Source organism: Centropristis striata, chromosome 21, assembly GCF_030273125.1.
Source record: "Centropristis striata isolate RG_2023a ecotype Rhode Island chromosome 21, C.striata_1.0, whole genome shotgun sequence".
Taxonomy (NCBI): domain Eukaryota; kingdom Metazoa; phylum Chordata; class Actinopteri; order Perciformes; family Serranidae; genus Centropristis; species Centropristis striata.
Window position 1 is genome coordinate 31149310 of NC_081537.1, and position 25788 is coordinate 31175097.

Consider the following 25788-nt stretch of genomic DNA (forward strand, 5'->3'; position numbering starts at 1 on the left):
TTCCTTAGATGTGAACTTTAACTGTCAGAAACTACTTTATGGTGGAAAAGTTAAGCTTTTGGTCTCACAAGGGCCTATTACGTGCTTGTTATAATAAGACTTTTAAGTTCCAAAAAAGCTGTACCTCTAGAGTGAGTGCCTGGAGAGAGGAGAGCTGTGCATTTGTCAACTGTATGACTGCAAGAGGCATCTGGTCTAAGTACTAACAAGGCTCCCACTGTGGTTCTGACGTACAATTCTATGACACTTTCCATCAAACAAGCGGAGCAAATACAAAAATACTGTTTCCTCTTCTAAGTCTGATTTCCTTTTTTTCTTATTTTTAACATTGTACAATCAACAATCAGGCTCACTGTTGAGAAAGCAAGCCATAAACCAACATCTATTGCAATTATATGTGAAGGAACTTGGTACTGAGAAAGCCTTTATACGTAATTCCTATGTATATACAACACTGCATTTTTCTGCACTGACATGACATATGCATATGACACAGAGGACATATAAAAGTAGAATTACCATCTTGCAGTTGTATGCCCCCACCAACTAGTCAGTTTTCAGTTTAGATCAATGTTTGCCCAATTTGGGCACCCAAGATTAATGTCACCAATTCACTATCCGACCAAATGTGAAACACTGTCACAATCTCCTGTGTTCCTGTTCCTCATTTACGGTGTTGAACAATGGCCAGAAAAGTTTTTTTGCAGAACATTATGATGGCACAGAAGTTTACTGTTGACCTTTCCGATAAAAAATGTCATCAATTCATCATTTCATCCTATTAGACGTGTGAGAAATCATGTCATAATTAGCAAATAAAGTCTTCAGTTATGGCCAAAACTTTGATTTGTGAGGTCATAGTGACCCTTGACCTCCAAAATTTAGTCAGTCTATCCTTGAGTCCAAACAGATGTTTGTGCCAAATTTAAATGACTTATTTCCAGGCATTCCTGAGATATTGCATTCACAAGAATCAGACAGATGTAAGGTCCAGGTGAGCTTTACCTTTGACCACCAAAATCTAATCAGTTCATCCTTGAGTCCAAGCAGATGTTTGTGCCAAATGTGTAGTATTTACCTCCAGGCATTCCTGAGATATTGCTTTCACAAGAATCGAATAGACATCCGGAGGGAGCTCGGAGTAGAGCCGCTGATCTGGTAAGGATCCTCCCGGGCGCCTCCCGTTAGAGGAGTTCCAGGCACGTCCAACTGGTAGGAGGCCCCGGGGAAGACCCAGAACACGGTGGAGGGATTATATCTCTCTCCTGGCCTGGGAACGCCTCGGGGTCCCCCAGGAGGAGCTGGACGTTGTGGCTGGGGAGAGGGACGTCTGGAATGCCCCGCTTAGCCTGCTGCCCCCGCGACCCGGCCCCGGATAAGCGGAGGATAATGGATGGATGGATGGAAGAATCAAATAGATGTATGGTCACAGTGACCCTGACCTTGACCACCAAAACCTTATCAGTTCATCCTTGAGTCCATTTGGGCCAAATTTGTGAAGAAATTCCCACCAAGTGTACCTAAGATATCATGTTAATGAGCACTGGATGGATGGACATACAGCCTGACTATTTTATATCTGGCCTCACTCAAGATGCATAAAAAAAAGAACGGTCGTCACCAATTATAGTTCCCATGATCACATCAGTCCCCCAAAAAAACAAAGATTTCAGCCATTTCCAACACAGACTCCCCTTTCATGCAATTATCTACTATTCACCCTTAATCAGTGCTGCATCTGTTTAATGGTAGCCATTAAAATGAATGTGACGTCAGTCATGACATCCATATAAGGCTACTTGGCTGCTCTCTTTTTCTGTTTGCATCAACTTTGTTCAATTTTTAATACACTGTGACCTGAGTGCAGACACGCATCATTTTCAACTTGTTCAGTGGAACCCACAGTTCATAATGGGGAATTGATAGTTTTCTTTAGAGGCACAGACTTTAGAAACAGCGCTGTGCCGCAGCCGTGTTTAGAAGCAATGATGCATTCGCTGTACTCTTTGTGCTCACCACGGCCAAGGAGACAGGCTTTGCTCAAAACAACCTCCTGGTCGTTTCAGAGCAACTGCCTGACAAAAAGTGCAGGAAATACACTTTTAGACTTCCTTTGGCAAAGTTAGCTAAAGCTTAATGCCACTGTCAACTCCTATGGCTTCACAGAAAAGGCAAGTAAAGGAATAGCTAGAAGTCTGCCAAAATCAGAAAATTCTCATAATACAATATCAATACAATACCCATATACTGCCCAGCCCGAGAACAGAATTGCAGAAGATGGTCTACATATCACCACTTTAACAGGTCACAACATTGAAAGGGTTCCACAATACAAATATCTGGGTGTCTGGTTAGATCAAAAACCAAAATCAAAAAAAATAAAATAAAGTGTTATCTATAGACATGCTTCTGCCTCCACTCTCACCTCACTGGACTCTGGTCTGTTTATCACTCTGCACTCCAATTTATCACTGGTGACAGTTACTCCACCCATCATTGCCTCCTATACAACAAGGTGGGATGGGCACCTTTATCGAGGCATGCACTGGTTCCTCTTCATTTATAAAGTCTTGATAGGAGACATGCCACCATACCTCAGTACTTTATTAAACTGGTCACATAGTAATTATCCAACACGCTCTAGTGATTAATGCTCAATGTTCCCTGGACAAATACTGGATTTAGAAAAACTGCTTTCAGTTTTTCTGCTGCATCTACCTGGAACATCTTACAACATTCACTCAAACTCAACGCAATTATAACTCTGGGCCAGTTTAAAACTATGATAACCAATAACTCTGCCTTTAACTGCAACTGTTTTTAATGTTTTTGCATGTGTTTTCTCTGTACTCTGTTTTGTGTTTTCTCTATACTCTGTTTTGTGTTTTCTCTATACTCTGTTGTGTGTTTTCTCTGTACTCTGTTTTGTGTTTTCTCTGTACTCTGTTTTGTGTTTTCTCTGTACTCTGTTTTGTGTTTTCTCTGTACTCTGTTGTGTGTTTTCTCTGTACTCTCGACATAATTGTAACTGAGGGGTTGCCCTCAATGATTCCTCGAGAAAATACATAAAGGATAAATGAAAATGAAACACCTATTATGATATTGACCAATCATCACAATCACCCTTCTGACAACCAAATATCTAACCCTGTCTTTGTGTTACCAGAATTTCAGCTAATCAATGACAAAATCACCTCCATACAAGAAGTAACAGAGCCACAACAGAACATTGTCCATTGGGCTGTTTCAGCATTATCTATCACAAGTACCTCATCTACTCTTACAGCAGTAAGGACCAAGCCAGCTGTTTGAGGCCTTAAACCAGGTTATACTGTCCTTTGTCTCAAACACGAGGGATTATGTTAATTGACGGCCATTTTGAAAGTTGCGCAACCTGTGCAAAGCCCCGCCCTGGGGCTCCTCTCCTCAACACTCATTGGCCAACTGACCACTGACCGGTGACGCTCACAAGCGCTGAGCGCGGTTTACAAAAACCAACGCTGTTTTCCCTCCCTTTTTGAACAAGACAAAGGGACCATAGTTTTTCTAAAGTTTGCTTTTTAGCCAGAGTAAACTCAGATTTGACCTTTGTTAATAAAGCCTGTGACATACGAGGATAACTTTAATTCATTTAAAGTGTTGAATATCAATTTAGTCAATTTCTGATAGCAAAATTGACCTAAAGTAGCTTTTACCCCTACACAGCACTTTTCATTAAAGGAACTGTTAAACCCAAGATGAAAATCCTCATTACACTGCTTAAGGTCAGTTAAAACAAAGCCAATGTGCGTTTGTAAGCAGGTGAGCAAGTGCAATTCTTCTAAACACTGGGATTCTGCTACATGAGCTGCAATAATGTTATGGTCACATTTTTAACCCATAAGAACCCATGGTGACACGCATGTAACAAACACTTTAAATGTTCTAGGATCTCCCATATACAGCTCTATGCTTCCCCTTAACTCATTAAATCCCTTAGCAAGACTGTGTGACTTTGACAAGAAGTGACTTCTCCTAAACGTGGCTGTGACTGGAAACAGAAATGTGAAAAAGTTGCTAATTTCAAAAAGCTTAAAGTTTAAACCCATTTAACAATTCTAATCCGTTATTGTCCTGTATTGCATTTAACCTGTTTTGACCATATTTCCTGAACAAATTAATATAAAACAAGTAAAAATATCACTGTGACGTATATGTCACATCTGGCTTTTAACCAAAAAATCGACCAAATATGAACAAAAAATAATCTTGGCCCACTTGGTCTGTGGTATATCCCCCATAATTTTCCTTCCAGGATAAATAGCTCTGGGTTCTTATGGGTTAGGTACTTTAAAGTAGAAATCCATGAGCATGTTTTTCTGAGCTGCACTAGTTAATTCCTTGCATATTACTGTACATGGATATACAAATTTAGCAGGAAGCCAAGTCTTGTCAAGTTCCCAAGTCTAAGTGTTTTCCAAGTATGGTTTGGATCTAAAAGGAACATTTTCCCCTTCATGTTAATTTCCAGAGTAGCTAACCCACACATTTAAGATGTGGTTGGTAAAATGCATTAAGACTTCCCTCTGATCAAAACTATGGCATCACCTCCTCCTCATTATAAAGATAGGTCATATAGTTGGCTCCCGCTTTTGCCCTAAGGCCTGAAAAAGAAGATAAAAATGAAATACTGAATTAAGTTAGGTGGTAAACTGAGTAATATGAGTACGGAGGTTCCTATTCTGCGCTGTATTTGCTGCTTAGTATGCACTGAGGAATTCAGATCCGATCTAATTTGCCATCTGATAGTACATTCAAAAATTCAATCTGAAGACCTAAATAAACCGAACGCCAACGGGCACGCTTTGATTCCTTCTTATGCTGTCTGAATTATTTAGGACGCAATGCATTAAGTATTACAAGGGATGGGAATAGTTTTTGTGGGCACTTGTGTGTATGTGTGAATACACGCTTCTTACATGCTTACAGGGAGCTTCTTGCCACTTCAACTACCTGGAGAGCAGCAGGAGGCCAAGCAGTGATCTATTAAACATGCTGCATGGCCTGTAGAGTCACAGAAGATGTCTCACTTCAATAGCTGGTAGTTGGGTTGCACAGTAATTTGACAAAATTCCCTTGCTGTCTAATGATATTGTGAATTACAGTTCATGTCTTAATGATTGATAGTTTTAAATCTTTTATTGGACTTTTTTTCAGTGCAGTAAAAGACACACATAGCACAATCTCAGAGTCCAACTTTCCTGCTCAACTGAAAATAATCCATATGTTTAGCAAAACACCCTTATGCTGGCTTTACACCAAACGATTTCAACAGTCCCAGACTAAAAACTGAAAGTTTAGTAAATCTAAGTTTTACTGGAGTCACAGCGCTCCGTCATCTCCATGGTTCAGTTTAAGGTAGTAATCTGCTCTGTTTCATATCAGTCTGTTCCTAGTCTTGGGTTTGATCATATCAAACGTGTTTGATATTTTCTCCAGTCTCAGTGATGTAACACAACATGGTTTTATTCATAATGATTTTGGTTATAATCAAGAATGTTTCCATGACTGTAGATGTAAAAATGACCAAAAAAGACACAAAATGACCAAAAATAGATGTAGAAATGATCAAAAAAGACACAAAATACCAAAAATAGATGTCAAAATGATCAAAAAAGACACAAAATGACCAAAAATACAGTCATGGAAGAAAGTATTAAACCAATCTGCTCTGTTTCATATCAGTCTTCTCCTAGTCTTGGGTTTGATAATATCAAACATGTTTGATATTATCTCAAGTCTCAGTGATGTAACACAATCACCAACCAATAGATGAGCAGGGGAAAGGTCCCCGGTTCCAGAGCGGCCAGTAAAACCAGTAAAACCAGTAAAACCAGTAAAACCACTTCACCAGGAAAAAGGAACATCACAATAATGTTAATAAGCTCAGTCCTCAATAAAAATATAGTGATGTCATATATTTAGATGTTTCTTAGTAAAGAGATGTATACATAAATAAGTAATAAATAATGGATGATTAATGTATGATTAACTAAATTAAAGTTGATAGAGCTGATACATATAATTATTCAATTAAATACATTATAATTAAATAGGACATAAATGTATATCATAAATTCATTTCTAAATGTTCCTTTCCTTTATTCTTCCTTATATCTATTTTTACTGTAAAATAGTCACTTTTCATGTGATAAAAACAGAAACCCTTTTTCAGCTTTGTGAGGGGCATTTTGTGGCGTCTTCTCTTTTTCTTTTTAAAAAAAATGTTTCAACACAAACCACTGAGTCACACACTAGAGCAGCTGGAACCAAAAGCTGCTTCTCCTCCATTTGTAAGTTTTTACTAAGAGCATGAAAAAACTGCTAAAAGAATCTAGTTGTAGTCTTGTAAATAGTGACCCTGCCAGATTGACAGTCTGTCTAAAATCTCAGTGTGAGACGAAAAACTCTAAACTCTTGTCTTTAGATGTGAGCAGGTGTGAGCTGATAGTCTTCCAGGAGTCTTTTTCATGTCTTTTCAAAGTCTTCTGGTCTATAGGGAGCATTTCACTGTTGACAATTAAGAGAAAAGTTGTCCCATACCTACAACTTTCCCTGTGGTTTCTTGGACAAAGTATATTCCCCTGAGTCCCACTTCTTCTTCACATCATCATCCTCCTCCATCATGTCCATTCCGAGGGAACCTTGAATAAAACATAGGTCTGCACCAGTGATGGTTCAGGGGTGGATCAGGGGCTCAGGCCTTGAATGCTTTTTCAAAAGCCCAGAAAAAGGTTTTTAAAATACCTTCCTCTCATAGGGCAAACGTTCCATTACTGGGGAATTACTGTCATCTCTAGGTCTGCATTGGCATGGCTGTTGTTTTCTTCAGTGTCCATTAAGTCTGTTACCAAGCCCAGTCACCAGAAATAAATGTTGACATTGTAGGGAAACCAAACCACGGAAACGTTAAGTGTTTATTTTATCTGGTCTGCCAGCTACACTGTAAAAAATAATCTGGTAAAATACCGGCAGCTGTGGTTGCCAGAACTTTGCCGTAAAAAATACAGTGAGTGGGTTTTCTACGGTAAATTTAAATGTAAAAATCAGCAAAACCTGTAATTTAGAATGAATAATCCTGTTATTTTTAGGGCCATTGTGTCATTGTGACATCATGGTATTTCTCCATTAATTTTACATTGTAATGTTATATTTTTACAGCAAAACTGTGTGTTTTCCACAGTTTATGACAGTAAAAGTAAAACTTTTGTGCTATTCTTTGATTTACAGTAATTAAAAGTGTCTACTACAGTGATACACAATTTACACCCTATTTGTGATGTAATTTGACAGTGTTTTACTGTCATTTCTACAAACATTTTTACAGTGTAGGAACCAACCAAGAGACCAGTGTTTGTGGCCCGTTGTTTGAAGTTTTATCCATAACAGTGTGTGTTGTTGTCAAAATTTATGCTGTAATTAGTGTTTTTTTAGCCTAAACTTTTTACATAACCTCAACTAAGTGGTTTTGGTGCCTAACCTTAACCAAAGTGTTAGGCACCAACCGGTTAAAGTGTTCGAAACAGAAATCGGCACATGCTAACCATCACGTTTTACTGCCCTCAACACACAAAAATGTCTGTAGATTTTACGGTGAAAAACTGCCAAACCATGACAGTATAAGACCGTAAAATGATAAATGGGTTAATTCAGTTTCAGTAACAATGAAATACCGTAAATGTATATATCAGCCAAAACAATATTTGTTAAAATTTTAAATATTTCCCCACTGTAAAATACACTGGCTGGTTTGTAGCAAAAATATACTGTAATTTATATATATATATATATATATATATATATATATATATATATATATATATATATATATCCATACAAGCCATCATTTTTGCATTTATTTTTTGTAAAAATACTTTTTATAACTGTTAAATGTACTAAACACCATATCTCTAACAGAAATATAGTGTAATATTTAATGGTAAAATCTTTATTCATGCTGCATTAATTGAGTATTTTCTTGTCAATTATATGGCAGAACAGCGTTTCTTTTGATGGAAAAACTTTTTATATTTTACAATAAAATATGGAATAAAATGGCAATCTTAAACGGGAACTCAACAGTGCTAATATAATTTTACCATAATATTACAAAAAGTTGCACCGTATTTATTACGGTAAAGTTCTGGCAACCACAGCTGCAAACATTTTTTTGTACAGTGGTTTAGAAATGTTCATGTTCAATAATTTATAGTAAAAAAATGTTCCAACGATCCAACGATATCTGTGGTTTGCAGAAACCTACAGGGCCAACATCTATTCTGGCGACTGGGTTGTGTTACCAAAGCAAACAATATCACGAGCAAACCAACTACAGACTATGGACATAAGGAAGTTTTTTCATGAGGAGTCAAACAAAAAAAGTATCATAAAGTAATGGTGTTTTCCCATGTTGCATATCCTACTAGCCTTTTTCTGAAAGAAATCTATTAAAATCGATATTGTTTTTAACCTAAAGACAATTTCTTGTAATTTTCTTAATTTTGGGGGATTGCTGATTTACAATTAGAATCTATTTTCATCTCTTTTTAGGTGTCAGGAGTGAAAATGAGCCCTCAACAGTATTTGTTGTGATATGATTTCAGTATTATAATGACAGTTGGAAAAAAAATTGATTCAAAATCAACCTTTTATATATGAATATTTCTGTTTTCTCCACCGCTAATTAGACCTGCCAATGAAAGAAACCACGAGGCCGTTTCACCTATTGTGTGACATCGCTGATGTTCTCCAACAATACCAGAGCAGTTGTAAATATGTGAGACCATTAGACAGGGCTATGACTATTTATAGTACCCATATCATTAAGTCATGACATGTAACCTGCGTTTGGATCTCAATAATTATCATACCTGAGAGGGATAATTATACAATTTGTAGCACTATTACAAAGTGCTTTACAATGAAGCATAGTGAACCAGCCTAAGGTAGGAATAACTAGTTGTTGAAAGCTGCCGGTTGTACAGCAACTCTGTCATCAATGCTAGTACTGTTAGGTACAGTTAGTGATTTCAACTTGTTTCATTTAAATGTAAATTTAGTTTTTAAAATGTTATTTTGATCGTCATCCAACCCAAACAATGTTGTATTACTTAAATTATTCCTCCTACCTTAATATTCTTCTCCACCTGATCATGGATCACAAGCGAAATATTGCAATACAGGGTTTTTATTGTGCTGTTTATGGGACAATGTGTCTTTTGGAGCTTAATTTTACTTGGACAGGGCAACGCTCCATAAATGGCAAAACTGTATTCTCAAATTAAATGTACGATTTAACGATTTAACATCTTGATGTTTTAACATTGAGATGATGAGATGATGTTTTAACTAGGGCCGGGACTCGATTAAAAAAAATTATCTAATTAATTAGAGGCTTTGTAATTAATTAATCGAAATTAATCGCATTTTAATCGCATATAAATATTTCATATAAGTCATTTTTTTCACATGGATTTTTAGTATACCATTGAATAATGACTGAATACATAAGCTTAAACAACAAAAATATTGTTTATTTTGGTTCAAGTCCAACAGACCAGTGTAGTTTTTGTCATTAAGTGTAGCAATAGCATATTTAGAAATATAGAACATTTCATAAATTCAGGTAGCCTATAGGTAGGTAGACCTTCTGTAAACTAGAATACTTTGGTTTTTGAAGTAAAACACAATCCACGCTAGCTAGCACACTAGCCGCTAGCTGCTATATGTTTAGCATTGAGGTGATACTTGAGGCTGGATGTGCTGCGGTGATATGTGAATTCCTTGTTGCCTAGCAACACAACCATGCTCTTATCGACGCTTCCATCCGTTGGTTTTTAGTAACTAAATGTCCCATCATCCACGGGGCCAACCAAAGGTCTCATCAGCTTCTTCCTTCATGTTCACTGTGGTTTGTTGTTGTCTCAACTCATCAACGCTAGTTGGTGCTCCAGTATAATCGCTCCTCCTGAAACTCATCCAGTGAGAAACGTTCCGCGGTGCAAAGATAAGTGCGATTAAAATGGGTCAATTTTTTTTACGCGTTCATTTTTGTGTAATTAATTAATCTTAATTAACGTGTTAAAGTCCCAGCCCTAGTTTTAACATCAATGTCAATGAATATCTGTAAATATATTTGAAAAAACATTAAACATGTCCTCTCCTTTCTTTAATTTCTGCTGCGTTTCAGGAATTAACATATTCACTTTTTGAAATGGTAATTTAAATTGTGTTTCTTATCCTCTGTATGTCACTGATAGTGCTGTGGAGGGCTTCTTTAAACATTTTCTCTGGACAGAAAATCCATTAGTCCTTTGAACAGATATCTGTCCATGAAAATTCAATGTAATCTTTAAATGGCAAACATCATGCAATACATGAAGTGTGTGCCCCATGTAGCCCTTGGCAGCGGCCCGGATTGGGTCCAACTTTGCTGCATGTCATCCCGCCTCCCTCCCACTTTCCAACCCCCAAAAAGAATCTTTTAAAAAAAAGGCAATACATACCATCCACATTCATATACCACACATCTGACAGGCTAAAAGGATGGGACTTTTGGTTTGTTTATCTTCTGTGATGGCTGAAAGGGCAGTAGTTGAGGACACTTGAAAGGAGAGGAGGAGATAACCCCAAAATGAATCAAGTATCTTCTGATTGAAAGCAGAGACCAACCACCAATTATCCTGATTAATTTAAAGGCAGAAGCATTTTTCCAAACAAAACATAAAGATCTCTGAAAGACATTGAAAGACAGAGAGGGAATAGTGTGAGTTCATGTTAGTGTGTAATACTAATGTCACGGTATATGTGACGCATGGCTCGAAAAAGGTATTTAATCACATGGTAAGTGTGTGAGGAGTTAATAACCATTGACTACTGGCTAAGACTGACTTAATGTGTAATGTCTACATAGTGAAGGGGCGGGACTGTCAATCATCTCTTAAACAGCCTATACTTGAAATTAATCTAGAGATATAGTGAAAGCCATAGAGCCTTACTGGACACAAATGGGGGATACAAAGGGGGTGCTGACTAGATGTGGGGGAAAATAGATACAGCATAGCATCACAATATAATATTGATTCATGGCCACCAAGTATCGATATTTAGTTGGTATTTTTGCCGTTTTTGTTTTTTTTCCGGCCGTAGCAGGCTCACTTTAAGGAATATACTGTCGTCCATACATGTTTGATATCAGTTCAGTTCAGTTTGACTGAATACTTTGTTGAAAATAAAAATAAAAAGACTGAAGTGAGATGAATGCACTGAGAATTTTCTCTTATTTGACAAAACAATTCTTGATTGAATTTAATTTTGTGGACACAAAATGCAGTGAAACAGTTAAATCGCAATATATTGTATTGCAATACTCAGCATATCGCAAAATGCTTACAATCGCAATAAAATTGTATAGTGACTCATGTATCGGGATGAAATCATATCGTGACTCAAGTATCGGGATAAAATCATATCGTGACTTAAGTATCGGGATAAAATCATATCATGACTCAAGTATCGGGATAAAACCGCAACGTGACTCAAGTATCGGGATAAAATTGTAACGTGACTCAAGTATCGGGATAAAATCGTATCGTGACTCAAGTATCAGGATAAAACCATATCGGGATTCAAGTATCGGGATAAAATCATATCGTGATTTAAGTATTGGGATAAAATCATATCGTGACTCAAGTATCGGGATAAAATCGTATCGCGACTCAAGTATCGGGATAAAATCATATCGTGACTTAAGTATTGGGATAAAATCATATCGTGACTCAAGTACCGGGATAAAATCATATCGTGACTTAAGTATTGGGATAAAATCATATCGTGACTCAAGTATCGGGATAAAATCGTATTGTGACTCAAGTATCGGGATAAAATCGTAACGTGACTCAAATATCGGGATAAAATTGTATCATGACTCAAGTATCGGGATAAAATCGTATTGTGACTCAAGTATCAGGATAAAATCGTATCGTGACTCAAGTATCGGAAAAAAATCGTATTGTGACTCAAGTATTGGGATAAAATTGTATCGTGACTCAAGTATCGGGATAAAATCATATCGTGACTCAAGTATCGGGATAAAATCGTATCGCGACTCAAGTATCGGGATAAAACCTTATCGGGATTCAAGTATCGGGATAAAATCGTAACGTGACTCAAGTATCGGGATAAAATTGTATCGTGACTCAAGTATCGGGATAAAATCTTATCGTGACTCAAGTATCGGGATAAAATCAAATTGTGACTCAAGTATCGGGATAAAACCTTATCGTGACTCAAGTATCGGGATAAAATCATATCATGACTCAAGTATCGGGATAAAACCATATCATGACTCAAGTATCGGGATAAAATAATATCGTGACTTAAGTATCGGGATAAAATCATATCATGACTCAAGTATCGGGATAAAATAATATCGTGACTTAAGTATCGGGATAAAATCATATCATGACTCAAGTATCGGGATAAAACCGCAACGTGACTCAAGTATCGGGATAAAACCATATCGGGATTCAAGTATCGGGATAAAATCATATCGTGACTCAAGTATCGGGATAAAATTGTATCATGACTCAAGTATCAGGATAAAATCGTAACGTGACTCAAGTATCGGGATAAAATCATATCGTGACTCAAGTATCGGGATAAAATCATATCGTGACTCAAGTATCGGGATAAAATCATATGGTGAGGCCTCTGGTGTGTCCAACCTCTAGTGCTGACAGTAAGTGATCAGTAGACTGACAGTGATCAGTAGACTATGTATTCTTGTGTAAAAATGTAATTTCTTCATTTCCCACCCATCCCCTTTCACAACAAACACAACATACAGGCATTGAACACCCATACTGATGCTCATGCAAACTGTAAGTCCAATTCTGAACAACGGCACCCTACAGTAAGCAGAGCTCAACCTGAGGCTTTTATATCTTCTGTAATATCTTTCTTTCTATCTTCACGGTGAAGTAGTAAGAATTCAGCCTTCAGGTTTAAACCAAAAGTGACAGCATGAGCCCTGCAGCTATAATCAGCTTCTCCTCTCTGGCAGTTGTCATACTATACTGAAATACATTTACTCTTGTTGATCTGCTTTCAGCCGATTCTGTTGGGATGTTTTACCTTAATAACTGTTTGGAGTGGGGTAAATATATGCTTGTTCTGAATTTGATGCCAGAAACACATTTTCTTTTTAAAGTTTGTTCAGGAGCAACAAAAGACTGCAAATGTTGTGGAGTGCTCAAAAAACAACTGCTTAGAAAATCCCGGAAAACAGATTGATTAATAACAGGTAACAGTACCATGATTGGGTATGAAAGGGAAATAAAACCAACATTGGTTGGGGGGGTTGGTTTGTACATTTATAAGTATAATGCATCAATCTTGAGCACACTGAGAGCTAAATGAAAGCAAACACCTCACATAACATTTCTCACATTTGGGAGATTAAATCTTTGTTATCCTCGTGTGCCATTTTTAATTGCTGTCAACATGCTTTCCACTCGGACGTGGAGTAGCCAGCCAGTGTGGAAAAATAGCTGGCTAGGGGTCCCCCAGAGAATTTATTTTTACATAAAAGCCCAAATTTGGTGGCCTCTTGCACATTTTTTACCACTATTCCATCATATACACTGATGTTAATGATTGCATATTTTAAGAATTATTTTAAAGGAGAATAAGGGTTCTTGTTCATCTTATTTAAACCATCTTATTTTGACGGTCTTCTTGTATATTCTGTGGTTGATTCTGTTAACACACTGTGCTCTTATTTTGAAAGCTGCATGTGTTTAGCGACAGGACGTTATTTAAAAGTTAGTCACAGTTTAGTGTGATTAAAACAACTTTAATTGTTAGCTGATGTTAGAGTTGCGGCTACTGAACGGTGTATGCAACAGTGTGTTTGGAACTCTGACCGGCCCGGACAGGTTGATAGTTTTTAGTTCGGCGTGCACATGCATGCTGAGCGATCATGTGAGGCGGGACTGATACATAAAGTGTGTGAATGTGCACGCATGGAGGACGGAGAGGTGGGTCAAGTTTTGACTGACTGACGGGTGACAGACACTCTGCTGAACAACAGCAACACAACGCCAAATACACTGCAAAAAAAGAAAAGTTGGGTGAACTCAAAATTTCAAGGCAATAAACTTCGATAAAATTTTAAGTTGGACAATTAAACTAAATATTTTAAGTTTTGTTTTTGAGTTTGCTCAACTCTGAATTACTCTGGCACGATTGTAACGCCGCTATGAAATGTCAGCTAATGTTGTGACCACAATTTTGAGTTAGCATTGATACGCTAATGGCTACTCTTGTAGCTGTAACAAGCAGTGCCGCTAGCATCAGTTAGCCGCTAGCATCAGTTAGTCGCTAGCATCAGTTAGTCGCTAGCATCAGTTAGCCGCTAGCATCAGTTAGCCACTAGCTTTCGCTAATGACCGAATTTCACAACAAAGAAATAAGAGTTATCAGAACTATTGTCCCTTGTTGTGAACCCCAACTTAAAGATATAAGTAACAACAACTCACCAACTTGTTTTTGAGCAGACAACTGGCTTCCTTTGTTGTGCTAACTTACATTATTGCCCTAAATGTCAGTAATTTATATTTCCAAGTTTTACCAAATTAAATCACTGTTTTAGGCCAAAAAATACAAGTTGGCTTTTTTGCAGTGTAACTTTATATTATGAATTGCGTAAACTTAGTTTCAGCAACTTAAAATGTGACGTCAGCGCAGCATATTTGACTCTAGCGGGACAGATTAGAGTCTGGTAGGCCGCCAGGGTCTAGGTAATTAATGGGAAACCCTGGTATTAAAAAACAACATGAATATACATAAATGCATAAAGGACATTACCACATGGGCTTGAGTTGAGACTCTGCCATGCAAAGTAATAGTCATAAATCAACAGCCAACTTCCCTGGGCCTGAGCTCATCTGAGACGGACCAAAGAATGGGAAACAATTTCACTTTCAAAACTTCAATAATTGTTAACCTCAGTTTCTAAATGTGTTATTAAAAGAAAGGTGGTAAACATGCCCTTTTCAACATTTTTGGAACGTGTTAAAGGCAAACACTTTAGAAGGAGTATTTATTTACAGTAAACAATAAAGATCATAAGTTTGGGCAATACATCTGTTGTCAACTGGATATAAAGATCAAAAAGGATTACCAAATCATCGTACTCTGTTTCTTTTATATTTATAACAACTTGATTGTAATCAATCTAACTTGCATGGAAAAAGATGAAAAACAAACTGCTTGCAAACGGTGCCATTACAGCAATCAAAACTGCTAGAAATGATAAGCTGCTCTTATCTTCCTCTGCCTGAAATCAAGGTCCCATTGTGTAACATTATCAACTGCATATGTGCCATGGAGGAATGCAATTTACCCCATTTGTTCTATCGGAAATACTTATGGCAGGGCTCCTACACCATATGGTATTTCAGCCTTTCTAGATATAGTTTTTGATGAATCAAACTCTATAACAGACTGAGCTACACAGGAGTTAGGAAATAAGACCCCCGTCTTTCAAATATCTTTGCATGGGGCAAATTGGTTATGCTTGACTCTGAATTGCACAGTCAAACATGCAGTGACTTACAACGCAGTGTGATCCCCAAGGGGCACATGGGGATCAAACCAATCTTATATGTGCTCTTTTCTGTTTACTTTGTTGGCTGACTCATTTCCGAAACCCTCAGGCAAGCCACAGGGATGCAATGAATTTGTATTTGAATAACTGATTCATAGAAGCTAGTCCGAAATATATGTTAAATCTGTGGACTTCAGAGCTACAGGAAATGTGCAATCACTGTAAGGGCATTAAGGGGATTAATGGCCAATGCTGGACTATACTAACATGACAGCATTTTCATGGGTTTAGAATTCATATTTGACATTGTTTTTTTATTATTTTTTTTCATATGTGACTGCAGACTGTAACATATTTTCAAGGCTTTCTTTATCCCTTTGTCTTGTGTTTCAGTTGAACACCTCCAGCTGCCTACTGTGATATGTCCCTGAAAATAGCATCAAAGCAACTCAAGACTTCTCACTGTGCTTTCTTCAAATCTAGCATTCGGCAGATCTACCTGACATCAGTGCTTACATCAGCGGTCAACTGAGTCCCCTGAGATTAAAATAAAAATATCACTGTAGCAATTAGAAAATGTCAGTGGACACCTGAGGTCACTGTGAAAATAATGGAGTGAAGCCGGTAAAATTACTCAGATGTGCATAGCAATGAACAGCAAAAATTAACTCAGACTCCCAGCTTTTTGATTAAGAAGCAATGCTCAGGTTGACTAATTGTCACTAGTGTATGCATGATTTAGGTTTAATTATAGCATTAATGGTGGTGGCATTCTGATTAGGTGTACAAGTTTTCTGTATCCAACCAAATGTGACAAATGGTCATGATATCCCTTCTGTTCTTGACGTGGTGTTGAATAATGTCCCGAAAATGTGTCTGATGTCACAGTGACCTTGAATTTTTACCTTAGAAATCTAATTATCATTGAGTCCAAATTATACTTTTCCACAAATTTAAATACATTTCTTACAGACATTACTGAAATATCACGTTAACAAGAATGGGATGGACATGATGTCACAGTGACCCTGAACTTCAACCTTAGTAATCCAATTAGTTCATCCTCGAGTCCAAGTCGAACTTTTCCGTAAATTTAAATACATTTCTTACAGACATTACTGAAATATCACGTTTACAAGAATGGGATGGACATGATGTCACAGTGACCTATAACTTCAACCTTAGAAATCTAATTAGTTCATCCTTGAGTCCAAATTTAACTTTTTCCATAAATGTATATACCTTTCTTCCAGACATTACTGAAATATCACGTTTACATGAATGGGATGGACATGATGTCACAGTGACCTTGAACTTCAACATTAGAAATCTAATTAGTTCATCCTTGAGTCCAAATTTAACTTTTTCGGTAAATTTAAGTACATTTCTTCCAGAAATTACTGAAATATCATGTTTACAAGAATGGGATGGACATGATATCACAGTGACCTTGAACTTCAACCTTAGAAATCTAAGTAGTTCATCCTCGAGTCCAAATCGAACTTTTTCCGTAAATTTAAATACATTTCTTACAGATATTACTGAAATATCACGTTTACAAGAATGGGGTGGACATGATGTCACAGTGACCCTAAACTTCAACCTTAGTAATCTAATTAGTTCATCCTCGAGTCCAAGTCGAACTTTTTCCGTAAATTTAAATACATTTCTTACAGACGTTACTGATATATCACATTTACAAAAATGGAATAGATGTGATGTCACAGTGACCTTGACCTATGACTGGAGAAATGTAATTATTTCCTCCTTGAGTCCAAAGTGAACTTTTTGGCAAATCTAAATGTATTTTTCTCCAGACATGAGTGAGATATCACGTTTACAAGAATGAGATGGACATGAGGTCTCAGTGATCTTGGCCTTTGACCCGGGAATTCTAATTACTTCATCCTTGAGTCCAAAGTGAACTTTTTGGGAAATTTAAATATATTTCCTCCAGATGTCATTGTGCATCCTTATTACAATGGTTCCCCTCAAAACTTGTGGAAACACAGACTGAACCAGAGCTAATTTAGTGGAAAGGGGGCTTATGATATAGATTCACTGCGATCACTGTGGGATGGATTTAATGTTCTCAATAAGAGACAGTGAGCAGGCACAAAATAAAACAGATTAATTAAAATGTAAAATGTTATTCGCCAGTGAGGCAAGGGGATAACATTGATTTATCTGCCACAAACAAACAGTACCAGAGTACTAACACAGACACAGCCAAAACCATTTTCCTGTTTTAAAATGTATTTTCCACTTAAAATGATTTGTTTTTCTGCATTTATTTGTTCTCTAATTTTCCACCACGTTGCTCTCTTTTGTCACGTAGATGATTGTGCAGTTTGCTTGTAATTGCTCAACATGCTTTAATCCTTTCTTGATTTGTTGGAAAATGAAATGTGCTTATTGGCCCCTCAGCTTTACCGTGTCACAGGCCCAACATTACTCTTGTTTTTAGTCTTAATAAAAAAGCACAATCTAGGTCAACAAAAGCCTACCAGTTTACAAGTAACAGTCTCAAACAGACGGGTCAAACACACGGCCCCAAAGGGTTTAATACGTTTATGACTTGTCTGTAATAATTACAGAAAAACATTAAGTGTGAATGTTTTCAGAATGTACTTCTTTACCATAAAAAAAAGGGAAACATTTGCAGTGGCTGTCATTTATATGTTATTATGCAATAGTTTTACAGCTCCGGCTCACCTAAGATAAAATTGGGTTCCTTATAGCCCATGAACTGAAGTGAGTGCATGTGTGAAATAACAGGATTAAGAGAAGTTAGTGTACCACGCCCAAGAAAAAAAACTGATGATTATTTCTTCAAAGTTAGGAGAACACCCTAATAAGTGTTACAGAAGAACAGATGAGGTAGAAATGGGAAAAAAAGAAAAATCAAGACAGTGAATAAGAAGCCATCAGAGAAGCTTCAGGTGAGATTTAACAGTGTAAGCCTATGCAGTCCCTTTTCATGCATTTTTATTCTAAGTATGATCTGGTGCGTCAAACCTGACTTGAATTAAGTGGGACTACAGTGGCTGTAGTTAAATGGATTTTTTTTTGTGGGTATATGAAGGGAGGCTTGCCTGAATGTGGTCCAGCTCTACCTATCCTGATGGTCATCTCATCAGAGTCGAACGAGGGCTCGTCTGCTTTCTCTTTGGTCAGCTTGGACTCGGGGGGCAGAGCCAAGGCAGCCTGGGGGTCAGCACCTACACCCTGTGGATGGAGACAGAAATTATGAACAGGAGACACGGACACATGTATTTACCTAGTTTTCTACTTATATCCCAGCTCTAATACTAACACTGCCCGATTTATACAATTCCAAGACCGTTTAGGGGCCGCAGTAGATATTAAAATGCACTATTGTGGCTTGTTAACCCTTCATAGGGCACTGATTGAAATACTTGCAAATTCCAAATTTCCACCCTAGAGAATAGGGGAGGGAGGTAATATTTTGAGAGAAAAGTGGCGAATCTACAAGAAAAATTGTGCAGATTTATGAGACTTAAAGTGGTGAGATTTAAAAAGTTTTTTTTTTTCACTTTTTTCTCGTGAATCTGTGATTTTTTTCGCGCAGATTTGCCACTTTAAATCTCCTAAATCTGCTATCTTTTTCCTTGTAGATTTGCCACTTTAATGTAGAAAATTTGCAACTCAATAAAGTTAATATTATTATTTTATTATCATACTGATTGGTCAGATGTCATGGTGTCACTGTCTGTGACGTAGCCTGATCTTTACTGACTAGCTGGAGAAATCCATTTGGTTCCACGACCAAACAGAGAGACATGGGGACCCCATTTTGGATATCCACTGAAGTTACCAAATAGGCCTATAGTTCTTCGCCCGATAAAGGGTTAAGTGGTTAACCCCCTAGAAATATCGTTGGTCAAAAAGGTTTGTAGAACCTGATAATGTAATAAATTCCCGATAATGTAATAACCCCAATAACGTAATAAAAATCTGCACTTGAGTCCATTGAAAGTGTAATAAAACCTGATAATGTAATAACTTCCCGATAATGTAATAAAGTGCATTTCCCAATAATGTTATACACTTTTTTTTTTTTTACCAATAATGTAGTAAAGTATAACATTGATGGGAGGTTATTACATTATCAGGTAAGCCTTCATAATGTAATAATTCCCCAATATTGTAATAATTTAACATTACTTGGGTTCCAGTGGTGATACTGTGTATCAACTCTAGCTCCAGAGCTCTAGCGCCACCAACAGGTCAAAGTTGAATGTTTATTCACTTTTGACCCGTTCACCCGTTTTTCACAAAGGATGTATCACTGGAACCCTTGGGCCAATCCCAGCTCAATGCATCCTCAATGGGGTTTTTCGGCCATATTGGATTTTCCGCCATCTTTGATTTGATCAAAAATCTTCCATTAATGTTATACTTTATTACATTGTCGGTAAAAAGTGTATTACATTATTGGGAAATGCACTTTATTACATTATCGGGAAGTTATGACATTATCAGGTTTCATTACATTTTCAATGGACTCAAGTGCAGATTTGTATTACATTATCGGGGTTATTACATTATCAGGAATTTATTACATTATCAGGTTCTACAAGGTTGTTTTTTTTCATTTTCCAAATCTGGACACTGCAATTGATCCCATTCTAATTGCTATTGAGGTTGCATAGGCAGTCAGTAAACCACTTCTTCCAAGTCCACCTGCAAATTCTCAATCTGAGGAACATCTGGGCCCATCTAGGTCACTCCAGGACATCCATTTGTTGTTTTGAGGTGATTTCTATGGAGCTCTGGCTTTATGCTTGGGATCAGTGTCTTGCTGGAAAACAAATCCTTTCCAAAGTCAAAGGGTTTCTGGCAGACTGCATCAGGTTTCTCTCCCTGTATTTTCATGTTAGCGTCTACACTGCTAAGCCTGAAAGCCCTTGACAACACACAGGTGATCTGCTGCAGGGAAACATTCCCGCAGCATGAAGCTGCCACCACCATACTTCACAGTGGGTAAAGTGTGTTTATGATGCTGTGCTGTGTAACAAAGGCCGACAGCCCAAAACCTGAATTTGGGTCTGACCATTATAGGTGGTCCTTTTTTTTTTTAAGGTGGCTGAAATACTTTTTGCTGCATCTTCAGCAGTATGTATTGCTCACTTTAAAGCCACCACACTCCTTAGACAAACACAGTAACTTCACATCGACTGGTTCATTTGTTTGTGTTATTGTGTGGTCCACAATAGGGCTGGGCAATATATTGATAAAAAATATATATTGATATATTTTTAATGTGATATAGAATTAGACCATATATCGATATAGTTCAATTTTCCCTTTCTTTACATATAAATGCTGACCTTGTCATATTTAGTTATTTTGTAATGTTTGTTATTCTTTTCTCATATAACTGTATTTATTTCGGAAAAAGACTGGTCCTGCTTCTTCAAACTGGGAACATATTGACAGCTGTCAGTTATGGCGTGGAACAAGATGGTAAGCTTGAAAACATGGAGTGGCCAGCACAGTCTCCAGACTTAAACCCCATGGAGCTGGTTTGGGATGAACTGGACAGAAGAGTGAAAGCAAAGCAACCTACAAGTGCTACACATTTATGGGAACTGCTGCAACAGAGTTGGGAAGAACTTTCTGAAGAATATTTGATTTCCATTGTAGAAAGTAAGCCACGAGTGTGTTCAGCTGTTAGATCTGCCAAAGGTGGCTACTTTGATGAGTCAAAAGTTTAGATTATATTTTTGTTTCTAGATTGATTCTATGATTTCTTTTTTTCAATTGTTTATTTGTTCTATGCATTCATTTCAGAGTACACTGAGACATTAAACTGCATAATTTTCAATAAAATTCTGGAAAAGTTGGGGTGTTCTAAAACTTTTGACCAGTAGTGTACATGTGTCGAAACAAAACTAAACTTGGTCTACGCTCGCAAATCATTGTACAGATGCTGGAGCCAAGAGTGAGAACTGAGTTAGGCCAGAAAGCTTTTAGTTACTCTGCCCTTTTATCATGGAACAATCTGCAAAAGGAATTGAAATTGTCTGAGTTGATCCCAATCAGTGAATTTAAATCGATTCTAAAGGATAAAGAAATAATTTCCCTTAGTCAGTGTGACTGCTCCTTATAAGTCTCTACTGAGGCTCCTTCACTGTTGTTGTGATGCTGGATTAATTGTACTTAATTGTTTATGATAACTGTGTTTAAATGTTGTAACTTCTCTCTTTTTATGCTGCATTCTTGGCCAGGTCTCTCTTGGAAAATATATTTTTTAATCTCAACAAGACTTATATATACACTACTGGTCAAAAGTTTTAGAACACACCAACTTTTCCAGAATTGAATTGAAAATGATGCAGTTTAATGTCTCAGTGTACTCTGAAATTAATGCACATTTGCAACATTTAAAATTCTTTATTGAGCATGATAGTGTTTTGAAAGTAAAAAAAAGATTCAAAATCACATTTTATGTTGGACTAAAGGACTAAAAAAAGACACAAAATGACCAAAAAAAGACACAAAATGACCAAAATAGACACCAAAAGACACAAAATGACCAAAAGAAGACACAAAATGACAAAAAAAGACACCAAAAGACACAAAATGACTAAAAAAAGACACAAAATGACAAAAAAAAGACCCAAACTGACTTACAAAGACATGAAAAGAATAAAAAAATGGACAAAATAGCCCAAGACTCCATAGAGTTAAGTTGTTAACCCACTTCTTGTTCCCTGAAAAAGGCCTACTTGTATAATTCTGAAATGTACATTATTTTTCAGTTTTGGTTAAGCTTACCTTTTTTTATTTACCTCTGGCAGTTCACCACTTACCTTTGGACCCTTTCAAGCTGTTCATTTGACTTGAACTGCTTGAATTACAATAAAAAACTGGAAAAATTGGGGTGTTCTAAAACTTTTGACCGGTAGTGTATATATATATATATGTGTGTGTGTGTGTTAATCCGTGTTTCAGGAAGTCCCATTCCATCTTTGTTATAATTAAGACAGTACCACATGTAAGACAGGGGAATACTTTTTATAGGCACTGCACCAACAGCATGTTTATAGACTGGATATGAAATGTAACATTGTGTCTGACTAAAATAAAAGTTTTTCATTTGCGTGTGGAACAACACTGGAAACAATATTATTGTAGAAACATTTTCTCTGAGCCACGGGTTCATTTCAATTTGTTTTTGTCATTCTTGCTCTCTGGTTATTACTCACGCCAGCAGCAATGAGGCGCATGAGAAGGATGCAGCCCAGAACGATGCACAGGAAAGAAAAAAAGAAAGAAAAGGAGGAAGTTTGCTCAGGCATACACTAATGAATGAGGTGAAGCATGACATTTGGGGATGTTGTGGTGTCGTCGTTAGGCTGAAAACACTGAATGTAGCCGGACCAACAAGCACAAATACATATTTTAATACATTTATTATGAATAATATTGGACAGTTTGCAGTGTTTTACATATTTCATGAATTTTACAAGCTGATGCAACAGCAGATGAGACTTACTTATTTGAATGCTTAAATTATTGTTTTCATTAACATTCGTATGCATCTTTTATCAAGAGAATAAATCGTGTATGTATGTGTTAGTAAGAAGATGTACCATCTCCCAGACTCTTCCCTTTCCCCGGTCATCAAAATGAGATGCACCTGGCTTTCAAGAAGCTGTAATGTAAGACGCTTAAAGCAAATGCTCCTGAAGTAGGGGTGGGCAACATGTCCAAAATATTCTTTCATGATAAATGGTAATGGTAAAATGGTAAATGGACCTGCACTTATATAGCGCTTTTCTAGTCGCTTTGTGACCACTCAAATCGCTTTACACTACAGACTGCGCTCATTCACCCTTTCACACACACATTCATACTGGTGGCAGAGGCTACCCTAAATGGTGCCACCTGCCACCATTGGGAATTCATTCACACACTGATGAACGCAGCATCGGGAGCAATTTGGGGTTCAGTATCTTGCTCAAGGATACTTCAACATGTAGGCTGTCATGGCCCTTCGGTTGGGGGCTAACCAACTCTACTAACTGAGCCACAGCCGCTCAATGTAGTGTATGTTGCGGTAACACGAGATATCTCAATACAGCAATTGTTCTGTAAATGACATGAAGACACAGGATAAAAAATTAGGGCTGGGCGATATTACAAAAAAAATTATCACAATATAATTTTTCATACCGTCCGATCTCGATTATTATCGTAATTTCTTATATTGTTTTTAACCCTCTGGAGTCCATCTATTTATTGAAAATCTCGGCGAGCTGGCCGGTGATTAGCGCCGAGCCGGCGCTACCGGTGATCTCGCTCCGAGCCGGGGGACAGCGGAGCCCCCAGAGACCTTTCGCCTTTCAACTTTCGCTCTAAACTATTTAAAACACCATCTACAGCTAAAGAGAGTTTCGCGTCTGCAGCAGACATGTTGGATCCGGAAAACTACAAGCTTCCAAGTGCCGAGTAGTACGCGTCATCGTCTTGCCGTCCCTCCCCGCTCTGTGATTGGATCCCTAAAACAGGGCTAAGAATGCTTCCTGGTTTCCAGACCGCCTGGAGGTTCGAAATTAAATTTGAGCGCGCAAGGCAGTCTGGGTATACCCAGGCTAATTTTTAATTTACAATAGATTGTTTTGAAGTTTTATTATTTATTTATTTGTTTCTGCTGTCTTTGTGTGTATAAATGGTAAAAAATTAAAAAAAAAAATTAAAAAATGGCACATTTCCATAGACACCTGTGTCTTTTGTTTGTATTTTGGATTCCTGGCAGCTTTATACTTTGTTAATTAAAATAAATGAAAATCTGACTGATAGCCAAGTTTGTGTCAAGAAAAAGGAGCCATGCAGAGACAGAAATGTCTTGACAAATTGACAAATTTGAACCAAAATCTCCTGGACTTCAGACGTTTAAACTGCCAGTTTTAAAGAAAATCAAAGAAACGAGATTAGTTCAATATGTTATTAACATACCAAGTAAATAACAAAGCAAACTAGAAAATTTCCCCTGGGGAAATTTTGAAAGGGCCACGGGGGCTACTGCCGGTGTGTGTACACTATGATGAGATTCTTCAGAGGAATGCCCTTTGAACTATGCCCTTTATCCTCAAAATATGTGTGTGTGTGTGTGTGTGTGTGTAGGTGTAATTAAAATCACGTAAAGTTACCTGTGTGTGTGTGTGTGCGTGCGTGTGTGTGTGTGTAGCGAAAATCGCATAAAGTTACGTGTGTGTGTGTGTGTAATTAAAATCACACAAAGTTACCAGTGTGTGCTTGTGTGCGTGTATGAAGCATGTGTATGCATGTGTGAGGAGTGTGCGCACTTTAGTGCATGTGTGTGTGTATCTGTAACTGTAATCAAATCAAAGATCAAAGGCAATCAACAGAATTAACTGCAGCTGTTAATTAAATTAAATGTTCCGAAAGAGTGACAGCAGAGGTGGACAGACTCGAATTTCTGGCCTCAAACAGAAAGCATTTTTGGCAAAACCATAAAACCTATCATTGATGCGACTTCACTTTGAGCGTCCTGAGTTCTTCCTGAACGTCTACATGTGATTTTTTTTAAGAAAAATTAAAAAATAGCTTTGTTAGAGCGATCTAAAAAAACTGTTCCATCTTCCCTTTTTCCGAAATCCCCCTGCGTTTTTAATATGGGAGCCAATGAGGCTGTTGGTGGTTTTGGTGGCGAATCTGTGGGTCGTACGCCCAAACTATAACTCTGACAGCTTTACCAGAGGATTGTGAGTGAGAAGACAAATTTTCCTACATTTCTATGTATAAATTATTTCTGTAGAGTGGAATTTGCAGCCTGGAGCGCAGTTTTCAAATTTATTTTTTGACAATTTTTTCTCTACCTCTACACTCTGGCGATGATGTCACACACTATGACACGAACATTCCGTGCAATACACACCCATTATAATCTCAGAATTTCTCCAAAAATGATCATCGTCATTGAACAGGGATTGATAAAAAACTATATGACCTATCGAAACGTTGATTAATACACCAATACACAAGACTTGTGTCTACTGTTTAAAATTTAAATGGAGTCTCTAGGTGAAATTATGCCGGAGAAGTAGACGTTTAAAAATCTCCAATTATTGTTCTTTTTCGCTCAT

At 37.3% G+C, this 25788-nt stretch overlaps 1 protein-coding gene across 2 annotated transcripts in view; it reads right to left on the minus strand.

Moving 5' to 3' along the window:
• Positions 1 to 25788, minus strand: part of LOC131959436 (zinc transporter ZIP11-like) — a 234907-nt gene that overhangs the window by 78683 nt on the left and 130436 nt on the right. Inside the window, exon 5 of one of the 2 annotated variants that reach the window (XM_059324634.1) lies at positions 18745 to 18877. In XM_059324634.1, the coding sequence (XP_059180617.1) occupies positions 18745 to 18877 (133 nt within the window). The remainder of the gene's footprint in view (positions 1 to 18744; positions 18878 to 25788) is intronic. The other variant, XM_059324635.1, reaches the window with a different exon arrangement.